The sequence below is a fragment of the Anguilla rostrata genome, chromosome 10, assembly GCF_018555375.3.
Source record: "Anguilla rostrata isolate EN2019 chromosome 10, ASM1855537v3, whole genome shotgun sequence".
Taxonomy (NCBI): Eukaryota; Metazoa; Chordata; class Actinopteri; order Anguilliformes; family Anguillidae; genus Anguilla; species Anguilla rostrata.
Window position 1 is genome coordinate 8,853,693 of NC_057942.1, and position 19,451 is coordinate 8,873,143.

At 51.1% G+C, this 19,451-nt stretch overlaps 1 protein-coding gene across 5 annotated transcripts in view; it reads left to right on the forward strand.

The window, feature by feature from the left end:
- Positions 1-18,080, forward strand: part of gpat2 (glycerol-3-phosphate acyltransferase 2, mitochondrial) — a 99,509-nt gene extending 81,429 nt beyond the window's left edge. For all 5 annotated transcript variants that reach the window (XM_064353876.1, XM_064353875.1, XM_064353877.1 and 2 more), the window contains 15 exons: positions 539-672; positions 1,057-1,156; positions 3,146-3,331; positions 3,488-3,586; positions 3,834-3,916; positions 4,086-4,204; positions 4,751-4,821; positions 5,549-5,813; positions 6,957-7,144; positions 8,952-9,029; positions 10,028-10,150; positions 11,512-11,632; positions 12,378-12,446; positions 16,088-16,143; positions 17,336-18,080. In XM_064353876.1, coding sequence (XP_064209946.1) covers positions 539-672; positions 1,057-1,156; positions 3,146-3,331; positions 3,488-3,586; positions 3,834-3,916; positions 4,086-4,204; positions 4,751-4,821; positions 5,549-5,813; positions 6,957-7,144; positions 8,952-9,029; positions 10,028-10,150; positions 11,512-11,632; positions 12,378-12,446; positions 16,088-16,143; positions 17,336-17,452 — 1,809 coding nt within the window. In that variant the 3' untranslated portion in view covers positions 17,453-18,080. The remainder of the gene's footprint in view (positions 1-538; positions 673-1,056; positions 1,157-3,145; positions 3,332-3,487; positions 3,587-3,833; positions 3,917-4,085; positions 4,205-4,750; positions 4,822-5,548; positions 5,814-6,956; positions 7,145-8,951; positions 9,030-10,027; positions 10,151-11,511; positions 11,633-12,377; positions 12,447-16,087; positions 16,144-17,335) is intronic.
- The last annotated feature ends 1,371 nt before the right edge of the window (positions 18,081-19,451 follow it).

Here is a 19,451-nt window from a genome sequence, read left to right on the forward strand (position 1 = left end):
CGAACGCTGCGAATGAGTGAACGAACGCAGGGCGGGGCCCCGTCTGGTGCCTTCCATCACCGGAATGGTCCCAGGAGGAGCGCCTTAAAATTCCCTCTCCCAGCCAGCGTCTTAGCTGCTGCTCCTTGGGCCGCAACGCCGTTCAATAAACAATCACAGTGTCTCGGAGTCATTTGCATTATGAATGAAATATTAGCTTTTGCCTCAACTTCTGGCTCTCGCTCAGTTTGCGCACAGTCTGTCTTTCTATTTAATCCCACGGTGGCGATTACTGTTAGATCTGCATTCCGAAAGTGTGTGTTTGTGCGTTTGTGTGTGTGTGCGTGTGGGTGTGTTTGTGTGTGTGTGTGTGTGTGTGTGTGTGTTTGTGTGTGCGTGTGTGTGTGCGTGCGTGTGTGTGCGTGCGTGTGTATGTGGGTGTGTGCGTGTGTGTGTGTGTGTGTTGTGTGTGTTGGGTGTGCGCGTGTGTGTGTGTGTGTGTGCGTGTGGTTGGTGGCGCGCGTGTGTGTGTGGTTGTTGTGTGTGTGCGTGCTTGCAGGAGGCCCCCCTGGTGTTTGTGTCCGTGCCGCAGTGTGGTCTGGACTACGCGCTGGTCCCTCTGGCGCTCCTGTGTCACAACCTGAGGGTCCCCTACACAGTCTGCCCCCTGTGGATGGGCAACACCTGGCTGAGGTAAAAATATCACCCCTTACCCCTCTCCCCTCTCCCTTCTCCTCCCTTCTCTCTCCCCTCTCCCTCTCCCTTCTCCTCTCTCCTCTCTCCCCTCTCCCCTCTCCTCTCTCCTCCCTCCTCTCCCCTCTCCCTTCTCCTCTCTCCTCTCTCCCCTCACCCTTCTCCCCTCTCTTCGCTCCCCTCTCCCCTCTCCTCTCTCCCCTCGCCCCTCTCAGATCCATCCTCGCGTTCATGCCCTGCTTTAGCGGGGTCCTGTCTGAGTCATGCGTCCTGTGGGCCTTTACCCGAAACAGGTGCTCATGCTGAAAGCGCTCACCTGCGTCTCTCCGGGGGTCTGGCGCCTCGTTCCCGATGCTGTAGCACTTCCTGTTTGTCCTCACGCAGGTCTGTCCTTCGGAGACTCAGTGTGATACTACTCCCCGCTCCTTCAGCTGCAGAGCAGGACGCTGAGAGGGACAGCCTCTACGGACCCGTCATGACCTCTGTGAGTGCTTCCGCTCGCCTCATCGAGAGACTCTTTTTTTCTTTGTAGCTCTCAAGTTATATGGTGCAGACTTGAGGACAAAGGTTTTAAAAGTATTTTCTCCAGTGTTCCCTGCTACGATATCTGCACCCATAGAGAGGATAGTGCTGCTGAGTGTGGCGCACTCGCAGTGCACTGTGGTGATCTGTCACCCTGCTGGCCACACATTGCCAGCAGCCGTACCACGATATACCCTGCCCCTGCCAAATGGCTGAAGCTAAGCCGGTGTGGGCTTTGCTAGCACTTGGATGGGAGGCCTCCTGGGAAGGCTAAGGTGCTGCTGGAAGTGGTGTTGGTGGGCCTGTTGGGGGCTCTCTTCTCTCTGGTAAAATATGCCTCAGTGCACTGATGGGGACACTGTGCTGTAGGAGATGCCGTCCTTCAGATGAGATGTTAAACTGAGGTCCTGACTCACTGTGGTCATTAAAGATTCATTGATGCTTATCACTAAGAATGGGGGGTCCCCCTGTGTCCTGGCTAAATTTCCAGCCTGGCTCTCTCAACCATCTAATTATCCCCCAGTTTAATTGGCTGAAGTTTTTTCTCTCCCTCTCCATCTCAGCTGGTGTGTGGGGAGCCTTTCTGGCACAAAATGGCTGCCATGCATCACCCAAGTGGTTGGTACAAATTGGTGGTGTTTGAGGAGAGTTTCCCCCTCATCACTGTAAAGCGCTTTGAGTGTGAGAAAAGCGCAATATAAATACAAGGCATTATTAGTATTTTCAGAAATGTTCCAAAGGAAGAAACTGTCGATGAGCAGCGTCTGAATTCCCGCACTCCTCAAGTCCCTGTGTGATCTTAAAAACACCGCACGATTAGTGTGAAGGACTGAGCGTGCCCGGCTCCCCTGTCCTGGAGGTCGTAACCGTGATGTCACCGGCCGAGCGTTCGTTACCTCACAGGTGGGAGGGTTTTGACTCTCGGCGTGCGGCGGGGACGGCCGGCGGCGGCTGAGAGATCGGAGCTGAGCGCGCTCCCCGAGACAGACAGACAGCCAGACAAGTCTGCGGCCCGCTCTCACGCACCGTATGAAAGCGGCGTCTGCTTTTTCAAAGCCGGCTCTCTCTCCGCCCCTGCCGTCTGAGCTCGTCCTGAAATGAGCCAAAGCAGAAGTTGCGGAGCGGGGCGGGGTGAAAGAGAAATAGATTTGATCGTTTTATAGTAGGGAGACAGTTTATGTCTGGGTTTTTTTTATTTTTTTTATTTATTTTTTTATCTAGATACAGTTTATTCCCTGTTTGGTTTCACAGCATTGCGTAAATCTCCTGTTTATTATTTTTCCCCCCATTCATTTCTCCTTTTCTTTTGATATTTGCCAGCCTCCCTTGTCATGGCCATTGTTTCGCTGTCATTTTCTCCTTTATGTAGTTCAGTGCCCGTCCCCTGTTATATAAGCCCCCCAGAAACAGGCTCAGACTCAGTTGCATCGGTTAATTGCTCTACTCCTAAACAGTGGGTCCCCGGCACGTATCCAGATATGTATACTGACATGTACGCTTTCCCTGCTTGTCATCATTAATAGGATTCTTTGGAATCTAAGAAACGAGTCTGCAGTTGAATTAGATCTCACAGGTGGTTAGTAAGTAAACCATCTGTGAGATGTGATTCAGTCGCGTAGACAAATTTATTAGATTTGGCAAATAAAGGTTAATATCCCTGAAACCCTGTCCCGTCCTCTTATTTTCATTTTCTTTCTCTCCCATTGACAACCCTCCCCATATTTCTTTCTCTCCCTCCTTGTCTCTGTCATCTCTCTCTCTCTCTCCCTCCCTCCCATCATTCTCTCACCGCTTTCTCTCTCTTTCTCTCCCTCTCTCCCTGCTCTTCTCTCTCCTCCCTCCTCCTCTTTTCTCTGCTCTCTCTCTCCCTCCTCCCATCACTTCCCCTCTCTCTCTCCTCTTTCCTGCTCTCTCTCCCTCTTTCCCCCCCTCTCTCTCTCTCTCTCTGTAGTTGGTGGGCGAGCTCTTGCGGGACGGGCAGAGCGTGAGCGTTACTCTCTCTCCCGGAAGCGGGCGCGGCGGGCAGTGGCTGGCGCGCGTTTGGGAGGCGGTGCGGGACGGCGCCGTGCCGGACGTCAGCCTGGTCCCCGTGAGCGTCGCGTACGACCGCGCCCCCGACCCCGGCGCCCCCGGACAGGTCCGTCCCGCCGCAGTGTGGCCTACTGTCCGTTACGGGCGGCAGTGACATCATCGCGGCGCTGTTGCCACGGCGCCGTGAGTGACACTCATCAGGTGCTGTGTAAAGCGGTGTCTGCCCTGTGTTTGAGCGCTGTCGCTATGGTGATTCTCCCAGGGGAGTGTCCTGTCCTTGCTGAGGTACGTGGTGTCGATGCTGAGGGGCGGGCAGAGAGGAAGCATAAGGATCCATTTTGCGCAGGCCTTCTCTCTAAAGGTACATGCGACCCCCTGCCCTGGCCCCCTCCCTGTGTGTGACCGTTTGCCTGAGAGTGCCTCCCTCTGGGACTGCCGTTTACTGTCCGGTTATATCCACGTATGGTGTGCATTTGCGTGTACTGTACCTGCTTTGTTTCTGCTGTCTGACTCACCTGTCTCACCCACCTGTCTCATTCACCTGTCTCACCTACGTCCCACCCACCTGTCTGTCTGTCATTCTTCCCTCCCCCTTGCTGCTGCCTCAGGAGATGTTTGAGACAGGGAGGTGTCGTGTGGACGGAGGGCGCCCCCTGCAGGAACTGCTGCTCCCTGCAATATTCAAAAACAGGTTTGAAGTCTGCAGTGTGTCCAGCTCTAGTTACGTGGAGTGGGTGTTTCTCAGTTGTCTCTTTGCTTGCGGTGTGCAGTTATGCTGTTTCATAGCCTTATCTCTGGCTGTTTGTATCAGGGTTTATGTTACACACGCAGAAAGAGCGCTCTCTCTACCTCTCCCCCAGGTCCGCTGCCGTATTTGGGCAGAAGTCTGTGTCCTGGGTCCTGCCCCCCTCCTGCTGCCCCGACCTGCCCCTAGCAGAGAGGCAGTTCTGCATCGCCCTCATTGAGCACCTGCTGCACTGTGAGTGTGTGTGTGTGTGCGCACGCTGTGTGTGTCTGTGTGTGTGCTGCTCTGGTGGGAGTGACTGTACTGTGGTAAATCTTGCTGTGCTGTGGGAGTGACTGTGCTGTGTGGTAAATCTCTGTTCTGCTATGGTGGGAATGTCTGTGCTGTGTGGCAAATCTCTGTGCTGTGGTAAATCTCTGTGCTGCTTGGTGGGAGTGACTGTGCTGTGTGGTAAATATCTGTGCTGCTTGGTGGGAGTGACTGTGCTGTGTGGTAAATCTCTGTGCTGCTCTGGTGGGGTGACTGTGCTGTGGTAAATCTCTGTGCTGCTCTGATGGAAACGACTGTCCTGTGTGGTAAATCTCAGTGCTACTTGGTGGGAATGACTATGGTAAATCTCTGTGCTGTTGTAAATCTCTGTGCTGCTTGGTGGGAGTGACTGTGCTGTGGTAAATCTCTGTGCTGCTCTGATGGAAATGACTGTCCTGTGTGGTAAATCTCAGTGCTACTTGGTGGGAATGACTGTGTGGTAAATCTCTGTGCTGTGCTCTGTGCTTTCAGCCGCTGCTTCCTGCACAGCCGTGATGTCCACCGGCCTGGTTTCCGGCCTCCTGCTGCACAAGCATCGCAGGGTAACCGCCGCCACACCCCCAGCGCCTGCTCTCTCTCTCTCTCTCTCCCGCTCTCTCTGTCCCGTGCCTCGCTGACATCGTGCCCGGCGCCTCGCCTGCCCACGGTCACGTCCGGCCTCTGGCCTCGCTGCGGGCACGCGTGCGCCAGTCCGGCGCGTCTGGGACCCGGCGTTGAGGGGGGAGCGAGCGGAGGGGCGGAGGTGGGACGAGGGACGGGGGAGGGGGGGAGGGTGGGGAGGAACCAGGCAGGGAGAGGGAAGAGAGGAGAGAGGGAGAGAGAGGAGAGAGAGAGAGAGAGAGAGGAGGCAGCTGAACCTCGCAGCATGACTCGTTAATCCATTTGAACGCACAGTGGGCACTGATCGTAAAATGTAAGAGGGAATCGATATGTATGTTGAGTAGGGCTTGATTTTGGGAGCGCTGCCAAGCCCCTCTGTCTCTCCTGCCCTGGTTGTTGAGTGTAATTGGAAAGCACTTCACTGTGGTCAACAGGCTATGCTGTCTGCTGTCTACCCTGCTCTCTTTCGTCCTCCCTGTCTCTCTGATCTCTCCCTCTCCCTTCCTCCCTCCTTCTGCTCCTCTGTCTCCACCTCCCTCCCTCCTCTCTCTCCTCCTCTCTCTCTCTATCTCTCTCTCTCCAACTCTGTCTCCTCCCTCCTCCTCCCTCCCTCCCTCCCCGTCTCCCCCTCTCTCCCTCTCCCTCCCTCTCTCTCTCTCTCTCTCTCAGGGGGTGCGCCTGTCGCAGCTCTGCCGGGACGCCTCTTGGCTCCTGGAGGAGGTCCTGTTCCGGAACCGGGACGTGGGTTTCGGGGGGTCCCTGTGGGCGGTGGTGTACCACGCCCTGTCCCTGCTGCGGCCCAGCCTGGCCATGGCGCGGCTGCCCCCCGGGGGGGACCCCGTCCTGGCCCCCCGCCTCTCTCCCGCGGCCGTGCTCCGCTTGGCCCGCCACTGCGACGTCCTCACCCACGTCTTCATCCTGGAGGCCGTCGGAGGTGTGTGTCTCCCCCTTACCCTCCCAGGTGCTGTAGCTGTGACCTGCGCTCCTGCACTGCTACCTGCGCTCCTGTACTGTTACCTATGCACTTGCACTATTATCTGTGCACCTGTGCTGTTATCTGTACACATGCACTGTTATCTGTGCACCTGTGCTGTTACAGTGTTCACCTGTGCTGTTACTATGTGTGTACCTGTTCACCTGCCTCGTCTATTACCTGTTCACCTGTGCTGTTATCTGTTCACCTGTGCTGTTAACTGTGCACCTATGCGGTTAGTTGTTCACCGATGCTATTACCTGTTCCCTTTTGCTGTTACCTGCTCACCTGTGGTGTTTCCTGTTCATCTGCTTATCTTATAACCTTATATTGAGTGTAGCTTATGGCTAATTTCTTGTGTGTATGGATCGATGACCGAGTGCATGGTGTGTCAGTGGTCGCGGTAACGCATGATTCTGCAGTTGTGTTTTTTTTGCAGAAGAAAGCCCAAATGTAGGGAAAAAATAATCTGTGTTCTATTAGCACAGATATTCCATGGTCTTTCTTTACAATGATTACAAAGGGCCATGACCCAGACTTGAATCACAAAATAGTTACTCCTGTTTCTCTGAGCCAATTTTTTTTTTCGTGTCTGACATTTGTGCTGCTTATTGATCATAATATTTACACAGAAATCGCTTCTAGGATTTTCTAAGATTATTAGCCTGTGTGGCAAAAATTTGTTTTGATCAGAACGGCAAAATGTTATTTGCATCTTATTCCTTCCCGATAATCCCTCCATTTCATCCCGCTTCTGTTACAAGTGTCATAATAAAATAATCAGTGGCGTACTTTGTCGTGTTATTGTGAGTTGGTGTATTTTGGCAAGAATAATTATTTTGTCAGACTGCAAGTGGATTAGGGTAAAAAGAAGATTTTGATATGTCGTGCATTCCAAAGACACAGCATTCCATGGGCTAGGGCGACCAACGTGAGTGTACTGGTGTATGAGTCAGTGTGTGTACCCAGCGTCTGTGGCGTGTGTGACTGTGTGTGTGCATGCACGTGTGTGAGTGCATGGGTGTGTGTATCCTGTACCTGTTGAAGTGCGTGTCTTGGTCAGTATGGTGTAGAAGTGGAGGCATTAGTCTGCATGTGTATCAGCATGTGCCGTGTCAGCCATGCTGAGTGAGGTGGCCCGCTGTGGAGGAGGAGGAGGGGGAGCAGGAGCAGGAGGAGGTGGAGGAGGAGGAGGTGGGGGAGAGATGGAGTTTGATGTGGCTCTGGGCCAGGAGGAGCTGACTGAGAAAGCTCTGCAGCTCTGCTACTTACTCCCCTTAGGACACCGTGCTGTGAGTAACACACACACACTCACTCACACATACACACACACACACACACACACACTCACTCGCACATACACACACACACACACACACACACACTCACACACACACAACACACACACACACTCCACACACACTCTACGCACAACACTACACTCAGACCACACACACTCACTCGCACACACACACACACACACACACTCTCGCACACACTCTTACGCACACACACTTACACTCAGACTCACACACACTCACTCACACACACACACACACACACACACATTCACTCGCAAATACACACACACTCACTCGCACTCACACACACACACACACACACTCACTCGCACATACACACACTCACACACACACTCACTAACTTGCACTCACACACACACACACACACACACACGCGCTGACCTCTCTGCGGGGCCTTGCTCACTGACAGCTGAGCACTGTTCTCATGCTCTGTAAGTGCGTGGGGTATTCTTCACCTGAAGACTGCGCGTGTTGTCCCTCTGCTAAAGTAAAAGCAGCTTAGCCAAATAGATGGCTGCGCTGGCCCATTAAACTTCCATTGAATAAGATGCGGCAGCCAGCCCGAGTCAGTCAGTGTGCGTAAATCTACCTCAGTCAGGCACGCTGTATATCCCACCGTCTTCATAGTCTTTTAATCAAAGCCATAAATACTCACTCACCAACCCCCCGTCTCTCTCTCTCTCTCTCTCTCTCTCTCTCCCCCCCCCTTTTTCTCTCATCTGCTCTGTCTATCCCTCTCTCTTCCCCTCTCGCTCTCTCCCACCAGTCCCTTTCGCTCTCTCTTTTCCTCCCTATTGCTCTCCCTCGCTTCCCCCGGCCTCCCCCGTGCTTCATTGCCTTCCCTTCATCTTTGTCTTATTTCCATTCCCTACATGCCCGGTCTCGGGTCCCTGTCTATTTACGGGATGGAAACACATCAAGACCCGTCGGCCTGCGTCTGCCAGGAAGATAGATGTTTACTTTCTGTATCTCGCTCTTCGTTATTTACTCTGTGATTGCTCTCTCTCTCTCTCTCTCTCTCTCCCCCTCCCCCTCCTTCTCTGCTATCTCTCTGTGAGCGTGGCTGGACTGTGCGGAGTGTGTGTGGAGTTTTTATTTAATGCATTTAATTTAATTTTATTTGATAAAGTATTTTCAAGTATTTTACAATCACTCTCTCTCTCTCCCTCCCTCCTTCTTTCTTTCTGGATCTGTCTTTGGCTCTGTCTTTCTCTCTCTCTCTGTTCCACTCTCTCCTTCTCAATTCAGTTCAAATTAAATTCAAATGGAGCTTTATTGGCATGACAAATGAAATAGTGTTTGCAAAGCATAGAAAACATTTTACAAACATTAATAAAAAAACAATAAGTCACAATAATTATAACTGAAAGTTGATTCAAACAATCTATATTTTTCATCTGTATACACATATATACCTAGATGCCAATATACAATTATATACGCATACATATTCATCTACATGCACATGCACACATTCACACACCATGCACATATATGCATAAACAAACATACATGCATGTATACTGCAGTGTGCATGCACGTATATATGCACATACATACATACATACTGTACATACTAGAACACATACCATACGCAGTATGATATACATAGACAAGCACATAGGCACACATGCATTTATATGCATACTGTATATACATACATATACATGCTCACACACATTGTGTATACATACAAATACATCTACTCATATATACTACATACTGTAGGTGCACTGGTCAAACTTAATAAATCTCTCTCTCTCTCTCTCTCTCTCAGCCATGTCAGTCTCCTCTCAGCTTTGCTTTGGATGCGGTGGACAGTCTGGTGCGCTGTGGTATTCTGGTTATGGAAGAGGTGAGACAGACGGACGCTCTTCACACAGAAAAAGAGTACAGTGTGTGTCAGACAGCGTGAGTCGGACCGGCAGATAGGAAAAAACAAACATGACTGAGCATCACGACAGAGGAACGCACCCCTCACACTTTAAGCCCCAGCGTCTTAACCGCAGCCGAAACGCGATTTGTCGACGGCGCTGTCAGTCGAGGGGGGGGTGGGCGGGGCTTCGGCCGCATTGACAGGAAAGACGGGGGAGTGATTGACGCCTCGTGCGGCGGCGCACGCGGAGGGGAGGAAACGTTCTGCGCGGCGGCAGCCGAGGCGGCGAGGGCTCTTTGATCCCGCCCCCTCTGCCGATCAGGACCGCGCCTCCTCGGCGCTCCGGCGCCGCGGCTCGCCGCCGGTGGCCCGGTGTAATTATGCAGATTGTCCATCTGCTGGGCGCGGCGGCTCTGTGGAGATAGACGCCGCAGCGCTGCGGAGCCTCTCCCCACAGCCTGCAGCCTGGCAGCCAGGACCGGGCCCAGCGCGAGCCCCTTCTCAGCGGCACTGACCCCAGAGACGCAAGCTGCCCGTCTGGCACAGTCACTCAGAGATAATGTGTACTGTTTCTGTGTGTGCGTGTGTGTGTGCGCGTGTGTGTGTGTGTGTGTGTGTGTGTGTGCGCGCGTATGTGTGTGTGTGTGGTGTGTGTGTGTGTGTGTCTGTCTGTGTGTATGATTGTGTGTGTGTGTGTGTGTATGTGTGTGTGTGTCTCTGTGTGCGTGCGTGTGTGTGTGTGTGCATGTGTGTGCATGTGTGTGTGCGTGTGCGTCTCTGCGTGTGCGCGTGCGCGTGCGTGTGCATGTGTGTCTCTGTGTGTGTGTGTGCATGTGTGCGTGCGTGTGTGTGGGTGTGTGCGTGTATGGTGTGTGCGTGCGTGTGTGTGTTGTGTCTGTGTGTGTGTGCGTGCGTGCGTGCGTGCGTGCGTGCGTGTGTATGCGTGTGTGTATGTGTGCGTGTGCGTGTGTGTCTAGCTGCCCAGGGACCGCCCTGTGTGTGACTTTCTGAGGAAACAAGGCACTCTCACGTGGAGCACGATGGATGACCAGGACCACAGCGACTCCGACTGCGAGGACCAGGAAACGCGCTGCTACAAGGTAGCCCAGCTGGGGGTCGTACTGCTGCACCCCCCCCCCCCCAAATTCAGCTGAATTTATCAGCGATGCTCAGCCCCCCCTCCCTCTCTCTTTCTCTTAGCTACACACTCTGTATTCACTCTGTATGCCATTTCCTGCAGTCATGGGAAAATTGCCATCACAGCTTTTTTTATTATTAAAAACAACAATACTGTTTATTAGATTAAACTTTATTGATCACTGCAGTTCTTTAAAAGTTGACAAACTGCTGTGCTCAGAAACAACTGACCAGTACAGACAAACGGGGAATGAGGGTGGACAGACCTTGAATCGGGGACAAAAATTGGGTGGCGTGGCATGGCAGTGGAGTCAGGAGGCGCCGTGAGCGAGGTTTGACTGGGCGTAGTTCCGCGTGACGGGACCTCCGCTGCTCTGGTTTGTACAAAGGGATCTGATCGGGCAGAGAGTCTGACGCTGCAGCTGGGTTGTATGGGGGAAGCGAGAGTTCGCGGTCTGAGTCACTGTGGGGGTGATGCGGCACTGCTTTGATGCGGCACGCTACGCAGGAGTCTCATGACACAGGCTGACGCAGCGGATTGCTGTTAGCTGAGCGGCTGAGCGGGCTCGCATGCGGACGCAGGGCTCTCCTTATGCCTTGGCCCACATTTATTTTGCCTTTTTCTTTGAAAAGCAGGAAGATTTATATCTGGCAATTGCTTACTGTAAATTTCTTGTTACTGATTTAAATGGTTACAGGGATGCACATAGTGATATGTGTGGAATGTAAAAAAAAAAAGAAAAAAAAAAGAAAGCACTGCCAGACTTGCTTCGGTTTAGCTATCGTAAACACTAATAAATTGGCGCAAGACCCACAGCCAGGACAGTCCTATACAAACCGAATCATTCCAGAAAGAACTGGACCACACAGTTTAGAATATTTAACGAAGAGAAACGGTCAAGGCGAGTTTTTGAGGTCAGTGGCATCGTCCTCAGAGTCACACAAGGGTGTCGGCATTGACGTCAATACGTCGGTCTTGTCTCGCGCCGTTTTTCGTTCAATTTTGTTAAATTGCTCAAATAATTCTGTGCGCCCAGCTCTCAGTCTTTGGGTTCAAGATAAGGACTCCTTTTATGTCGGCTGTGTTGCTGTGTTGGACTCTCAGGCTGCCAGAACTGATTTTGTGTTCACGGAATGACTCCGCTATGCAAATGAGGAAAGTTTCTTACACCCTCGCCCCTGGGAGTGAGTTTCCTAATCTGGGCTTTGTTTGGTAATGCCGTCTGATGTTAGCTTTAATAGTGACAAGCTAGCGGCGAGCGTGCAGGGGTGCCTGCTGGGATACGATCCGCACGGACTCCCGCCTCTGTTCTTCCCTTCTCAGCTCAGCCAGCCCAGCCAGTGCCCGGACCTGCTCTTCTTCCTGTGCAGTCTGCTCAGCGTCCAGCTGAGGGCGCTGTCCTGGGCCATCGACGCTCTGCCGAGCATCCACACCCCTCTTCCAGGTCAGGGGTCAAAAGCGGCCGCACTTCACCAACCCCGCCCAGTCTCTCTCTCTCTCGCAGTTCCCCAGCTTCCATTGGCTTTTATCCTGGGGCTAAACGCAGAACAGGCAAACTAAAACGAGGCTGTCTCAGACTTCCATCAGGCCCACAAGTACTTGCCTCCGTTTTTATCTCCCCAACATTGACGTCAGGAGGTAACCGTAGGGATGAACGCAGTTGCGTTCCGCTCTCCGGTCGGCTGTTAGCCGCAGCGGCCGCTAGCCGGCGGCTCAGCGGAGCGACCGTCGCCACTCGAGCTGCGCTCGTCATCGCTCGCGAGCGTGCGCCCTCTTCGATCCTCCAATCAGTCGCCCTCCTGATCAGTGCCGGGCCTGTGCAGGACTGCATCGAGCGCAGAAGCAGGGAAAGACAGCCATTGATTGGGCTCCGGGCGGGGGTGTGGGGCATGGGGGGGGGGGGGGTGTCTAAGCCCGTATTCCTCATTCCGGAGAGTTCCGCGGAGCAGCGAGCTCTGCTGTCTGAACACGCTGTGATCGCCCGCGGATTTCTCTCAGGCGCTGACAGGAGAGGGAGACGGGCTGCCGGACCGGCCCGGTCTGGCCCCGCCCGCCCCCGCGGCTGCAGGTGGCATCGAGCGGCCGCACCGGGGGGGCGGGGGAGCGATTTTGGGTTGTGAGGGGAAGCAGCTGCACCCCTGTCCTGTGAACTGCAGTGTCTTTCTCTCCCCCCCCCCCCCTTTTTGCAGAGCCTGAGTGTGTGGCAGAGCTGCACGCCCACCTGTGTGACAGAGCCAGACAGGACGGACGACGTTTCGGTAAGAACCCCACCCCACCCCACCCCACCCGCCTCCCGTCCCTCAGACCCAACACACGCAACACAACCCAGCCCACCCCCGCCGCGGATCACACTGAATACTAACTCACTCACTTCAAACGATCAGCACAAAGAAAGAAGAATCAAACGCGTCTCCTCAGGAGCACCCAGAGGTCCTCAGAGCCCCGACTCCTGTCAGGCTGTGGCGGGCTTGGCGCGAAGGTGACGGTGCTTTCTGAGGAGGCTTTGGGCCTGTAAACACCGGGGTGCTACGTTTTGTTTTCGCATGGATTGCAACGCATGACAAATTCCAGTGTTACACCAGAAGCATGATCAATGGTGTCGTTGTAATAATAGTGCTGCTGCTCCAACCTCCAGAGAGGTTTCACCTCTTTCTGAAATTCCAATTGGTCCTCAAAGTGGGTTTTATTGCTGTTCTTGCATCTCGCAGTTGTGGATTAAGAACCGGTGGTTCGATAAATGTCAAAGCGAAATATTTATCCAGTTTAATGTCACAAATAAAACTCAGCCAAAGCTGTAACCTGTCCTTTTTGCGCTCTGTCTGAGAAATAATTTTGTGCAGATTGGCGAAGAGTGTTCCTTCTTTCTCAAAGAGAGTTGTTATCTGGCAAAGTTATTCATAGGAAAACTGACTCTTAAAGGTCTGTTTTAATACTACAATCATGTTCAGCACCTGACAAAAAGAAAAGTTGTGGCAAAATTAACTTGTTTTCGGTACACGAGGAACCAAAATAAAAAAATTAATGAAAACAAAATTAGCCTTAGGCCCCTTCTAAGGCAGTGATGCCTTTCTGAAAATGGAATCGACAAAAGATCGGTATGGAGTTAGGACTGTGTCAGTGGGGAGTAGTTAAAGATTGTGGAGCGAGGACAGTTAAAGGTAGAAGTTTCACTTTTTATGCATTTGAACAACAAGTCTACACACATACAAACCAAATCTGCAACATTGCTGCTCATGTTTATGCATTTACATTTCAGTCCTTTAGCAGACCTCTTATCCCGTGTGACTTACACAGCTTCCAGTGTTTTTTTTTACATAGTAACCCAGCCGTGGTTTCTGAATGCACAGCCGCATATTTACTGAAGTAATTGTGGTTAAGAGCCTTGCTGAAGGCACTGACCCTGAACCGGAGGCTTGCTGCCCCGTGGACACCAGCCCCGTTCCCTAACCAGCATGCCGCACTGCCTCTAACCAGCGTGTGAACGCACTCCAACACCGCGTGTTCCTTTACCCCACTTCCGTTTTAATTGATTTTGCGCTGATTGATTTTGCCGAGACGATGTGGAGAAAATGAAGATGTCAGTTGAGACTCCCCGCACCCCCCCCCCCCCGGCTCCCGGTGATGTTTTTCGAAAACAGTACGGTTGCGCATGGGGCCTAGCTAGCGTGCGGCTAAAGGCTTGCCAACATGAAGACTAATCCTAAACACAATATGTTGTATTGGGGGGGAGGAATGTGTTCCGCCAACACGTTCACGTAAATACACGCTGTTATGGCTGAGATTCTTAGGAGATTATGTCTATATGCGTAAGCCGGTATCGTGAAGTATTTACAATGAGATCTTGCTGTACCAGACAGATGTGCTGGACCCACGCTAAGCTACAAACGAGAGTTAGGAGTATGGAAGGAGTATTTAGTTATACCCTGAGTCACAGTTCACTGCAGTTTGCAAAGGTTAGACCAGGAAACGTTTCCTAGTCAATATCATGCAATTCCACGTATATTCAGTACAGCACCCGACAGAAAAGAAACAAACTTAGGGCTGCCACATGGACCTAATCAAATCATATTGAAAATCTGATAGAGGGAGAGGGGTGTGTGCACGCATGTGAATGCGTGTGTGTGCGCATGTGAATGCGTGTGCGTGTTTGTGTTCCCTTGCATGTGGCCATGTTGCATATTTCTCATGTAATGGATTGCTGAAATTATTAAGGTGATTGGTTCGTGACAGTTTTGTTAAACTGCCGGTACACTTAGTCACGCTTTGGAAGACACACCTGTGGGCTGTGGAGATAAAATCTAAATGAATGCAAATAAAATAAAATGTAAGAGGTGAAGTGTTCCTGGACAGTCTTTCATTTTTATGCATTCCGGGGTATTGATTGACTCCATCGACTCTTTCATTTGTCACAGAAGCTAGTGTGTAACAGTGACATTAAGGCTGGTGTTGAGCTACAGGAGGAAGAGCGTGCTGCTTAGTAGCAACACGCTGAATGCTAAACATTTATTTCAAAGGGCGTCACAGACCCCGTCCTGAACAAGCGTTCCCTTTGTCAACGAGAATGGGGGAAAAAAACGTGCGCACAGACACTCGATTCTGGCTCATCTGGTTCACCTGTCACCCCCGGGGTGGTACAGCTCAGACCACGTTTTATAAGCGTGAGGGAAGGTTCTGTTCACAGCATGCATGATCTGTCGCGACACACGTGCGTGCAAACCGACCGTGGCTGCTTTCATAACCGCCGTGGCCGTTGCGAGTCACCGGAGGCGTGTGTTAATGATGACTGATAGGAGTCAGGATGCACTGTGCCGGTTACTGATGGGCGATGGTTTTAGCATGAGAGTGGCGCGTCAAGCGTTTAATGAGTCGGTTGCCAAATCAATCGTGCGTCCCCCCCCCCCCCCCCCTTTCCTGCGAGGCCCTCCTCGCGCTTTCAAGTGGACCTCAAAGCCAGGCTGGCCTTTCGCGCGGAGAGACGGGTTAAAGGAAGTGAAAGAGAAAACAAGGGAAGGGAGAAGTGAAGGGAGAGCGAAAAGGCAGAGAAGCGATGAAACGCAGAACTTGAAAGGGTGAAGCGGAGAGCCGTTTCCTCAGATACCTAACCGAAACGCGGACAAGAAGTTCTCCCCCCCCCCCCCCCCCTTTTTTCCCCCACTGACACATTTACATAAATACAAGCTGTTACGCCGTTTCTCAGGACATTATGTCTATGTTCATATTCCATTATCATGAAGCATTTGCAGTGAGATCTCGCTGTACCAGACAGATGTGCTGGTCCCACGCTAGCCTACAAACAGTAGGAGTATGGAAGGAGTATGTAGTTATAGCCTGAGTCACAATTCACTGCAGTTCGCGGCTAGGAACCGTTTCCTGGACAGTATCATGTGCCATGCCGTGTATATTCAGTACAGCACCCCACAGAAAAGAAACCATCTTAGGGCTGCCACATGAACCTAATCAAATTCTTACTGAAAATCTGAGGGAGAGGGGTGTGTGTGTGCAGGTGTGTGCGTGTGTCAATGCGCACGTGTGTGAATGCGCACGTATGTGTGTTCCCGTGCACACCGGTGTGTTGCATATTTGGCATGTTAATCGATTGCTGAAATGATTAATGTGATTGTTTCGTGATCGTTTCGTTAAACTGACAGTAAACTTTGGAAGACACACCTTGTAGTGATAAAATCAAAATGCAATCAGAATGCAAATAAAAGAATTTAAGGGGAAAAGAGTCTTTTAATTTTTATGCATTTTGGGGCGTTGATCGTTTCCTCATGTTTGAATTAAATTTTTTATTTTTATGCATCCTGGGGTGTTGATGGACTCTTGTGTTTTTTTGTTATTAGTTTTATGCGTTGCAGGGTATTGATTGTCTCTTGATGTTTTAATCGTTTTCGTGCAGAGAGCTCGTGGGCAGCCGTGGCGAGGGAGGCCGTCCGCACGCTGACCGATCTGGGGGTGAGTGTCGCCGCGGTGACCGTCAGGGGAACGAGCCGTCGGGGCTGCAGAGACGAGCTCGCGCGTCCGCTCGATGGGACGACGCTCACGCGGCTCTCAGTGCCGAGAGGAACGCAACCTCAGAGGTCGTCCGAAATAACCTTCATCACCGAAGGACGCTCTGGAGAACGGGCCCTTCGGTGTTGGGGCTCTTTGTTTGGGCGGCGTTGAGTAAGCGATGGTGCCTTCGCAGCGGAAGTGTAGCGTAGAGCGCGTGTGTTGCTGGTGCTTCCCATTGGTCCATCTGTGTCTGCACGCGTTTGATTGGGGGAGGTGGGAATTACTGTAGCTCTGATGGGGGTCTTGGCTGGGAGGCAGTGATCTCTGTCTGTCTGTCTCTGTTGGTCTGTCTGCATGTCTGTCTGTCCCTCTTTCTCTCCCCAGCTCATGTCAGACTTCCCTCAGAATGGATATCTGCTGGGAGGCAGTAATCTCTCCCTCTGTCTGTCTGTCTGTCTGTCTGTCTGTAGCTCATGTCAGACTTCTCTCAGAATGGATATCTGCTGGGAGGCAGTAATCTCTCCCTCTGTCTGTCTGTCTGTCTGTCTGTAGCTCATGTCAGACTTCTCTCAGAATGGATATCTGCTGGGAGGCAGTGATCTTTCCCTCTGTCTGTCTGTCTGTCTGTCTGTAGCTCATGTCAGCCTTCCCTCAGAATGGGTTTGTGCAGTGAATTTCTCACAGCTCTGTAGGTCACAGGCGAGACTTGTGGAAGAAGCGAGATGAGAGAGGGAGGGAGGGAGGGAGAGGGAGGGAGAGCGAGAGAGAGAAGACAGGGGGAGGACAGGAGGTTGATAAGGTTGGCTGGAGTCGGCCTTTATGAAAGGGCTGCATGTGGATGTGGGAGCAGAGGGGGAGACGGGCCTTCTGCACTGGCTGGGGCTGCTGCTGGAGCCACTCCTGTCATACAAATAAAGTCAAGAAAATTGGATTAGAATTGAGCTGACAGGAAATAAGCGAGTAGGCAGCGGTGCCGAAGTGATGATGAGAAACAGATGAGAAAAGTCAGAGAGAGGGAGAAAGAGAGAGAGGAATGGAAGAGGGAGGAGGCCGGCGGGATGGAAGACGTGGACTGTGCGCGCATGTTCGTTTTCGCAAGGTGTTTGCAGTGCTGTTTGTGCGCGTGTCTTCAGCGCATGTGTTGTGTTTTCAGGCGCTGGAGGAGGTGGTGGAGATTGACGGCGTATACCTTGGGATCGGTCCCCTCTTCCAGCAGGCCGAGAACAGGGAAAAGCTGCACAAGTTCATCTGCCAGTTCCTCTGCACTTAGCCTGTCGCCAACACCATCTAGCTTCCCCGTGTAATTAGGCTAATCCGCTGCGTAAAAAGGACATGTTCCCGAGCTTAAAATACCCAAGCGCTGCCGCTCTTCTGTTTTAACTTGCGCAGCTCGCGTTTAATAATAGCGTGGTGACTCAGTGCCCAGTCTTTCCCCAGGAGCTGGGGCCAGTTTGCGCGTTGTGGGGTGCCAGCTGTGTTGGGGTACGAAGTGTTAAGCAGCTTCCGACGTTGCGGTACATGAGTTTTTTTTTTTTCTCTCCGCGCTCACAGTTAGCAGTGATGCGTCGTTAATCGCACACGCACGCTGTGCGTAGTTCCTCTGGGCCGCCTCGCGCCTTTCTGTTAATTGGATGGTTCTGTGCTGTTTTAAGCCTGCTTTTGATTTGCCGCGCTTTAAAGTGGCACGTTTCCTAATCAAAGGTTACTTTCTTGTAAATTAGTTTTGCGTGGGTTCCGTTTGAAAAGTGTTATCGCCAGACCGAAGAATGAAAGAAACTATATAAAGGAGTCTCTTTTGCGTTGTACTATTTTTTGTTTCAGTTAATGGAGGTTTTTTTGTGTGTGATTGTATAGCCCTCTTGTGTTTTCTCAATAAATACGACATTGCCTCACTGGAAGCCAGAGATCCATGGTGCTCAGTTTTTCAAGTGCATCGTGAATGATCTCTTATTTCCACACGTGTATTCTGAAATTGCCTATAAATAATGTGGTCGGGGTCAGTTTGTCAAGTGCACATGTAAACGTTCGCCTGCGCACGGGCTGGGGTTATAGCTGGAGCGAGCCAATCAGAGCTCCATACGCTCAGCGCATCTCTGATGAGAACGTGCGTTCCCCCCTGTAAGAACACAATCACCGAGCACGAACTGCGAAGGGAGAAAGGGTGATTATTCTGCAAAGGGGGCTAGTGAACTGGATCCCATGTGACAAAAACACAGCCTGGGAAGATGACCCCTGGTAAGATGGTGAGATGAAATCAATATGTGCTACAGGAGTGAAGAGGGTGGACTGACGTGCAGGAGTGCGATGTGTTCCTGAGCGGGGGAAATGAAAGAATTCAACTGGCTTGGCTGCTCTACATTTTCTTCCCATCCCCTGCTACGAAGTGTTATTTTTAGCGAAATATTCTCCTGACTTAGTTACTGACCTTCAGGAAAGCTGGTTGTATCCAGGGTAGTTTATCAAGTCGATGGATTACAAGTAGATGCATTTTTATTTGAGCCGGTGTTGCTTTCTTTAATTGCATGCTCATAGTTTGATAGTGTCTAAATGAATAAGGCCCAATTAGGTTAACAGATGTACACCATCACGCTTACCTTAACCCTCGGGCAAGTTCTAACATTTTTGTTTCCTTTTTTGGACATGCAGAAGTACAACTAGAAGTAGTTGAACAGCATGAACATGCCATTATACGATTGAGTAAATACATTTTTGGAGAAACGTGAAGTTCCCTTGGTGTACATTTATTCAATTTTAGGAGCAACTGCAATTACTCCAGAGAGATTAATTAAATTTAAATTGTGTCCTCAACGTCCCTGCATGTCTGCAATAACAGACAGTGGATCCTTTAGAGAATATAGTTTTCTGTTCCATGATTTATCCCCTTCGAAGCATCTGCAGTTTTACATTTTGGTCTGGATTTTAAGTGAAATTGATCTTTTAGTCACACTTGATTCTTTTATTGAAGCATTATTCTAAAGATTTCACAGTATGTTTTAACTTCTATAGGCAACAGGTACAATGCCTCTCAGGACTGGAATGAATAAAGGTACACATCACCAATGGCAGGTTTTGATCATTTATGCACTATATTTCACACAAAGAACTGTGTTCTTCTATGCATCATTTCTGCATCTGTTGTGTACCTTTGGCATGTCACTGTCTCACTGTGTATTAGTGTAGCATTAATCTACCTGCCTCTAAAACTTCTACCTTTATTTTTTTATCTGTTTATTTTAAACCACTGTGTCATGCCACTGTGGATGTTTCAT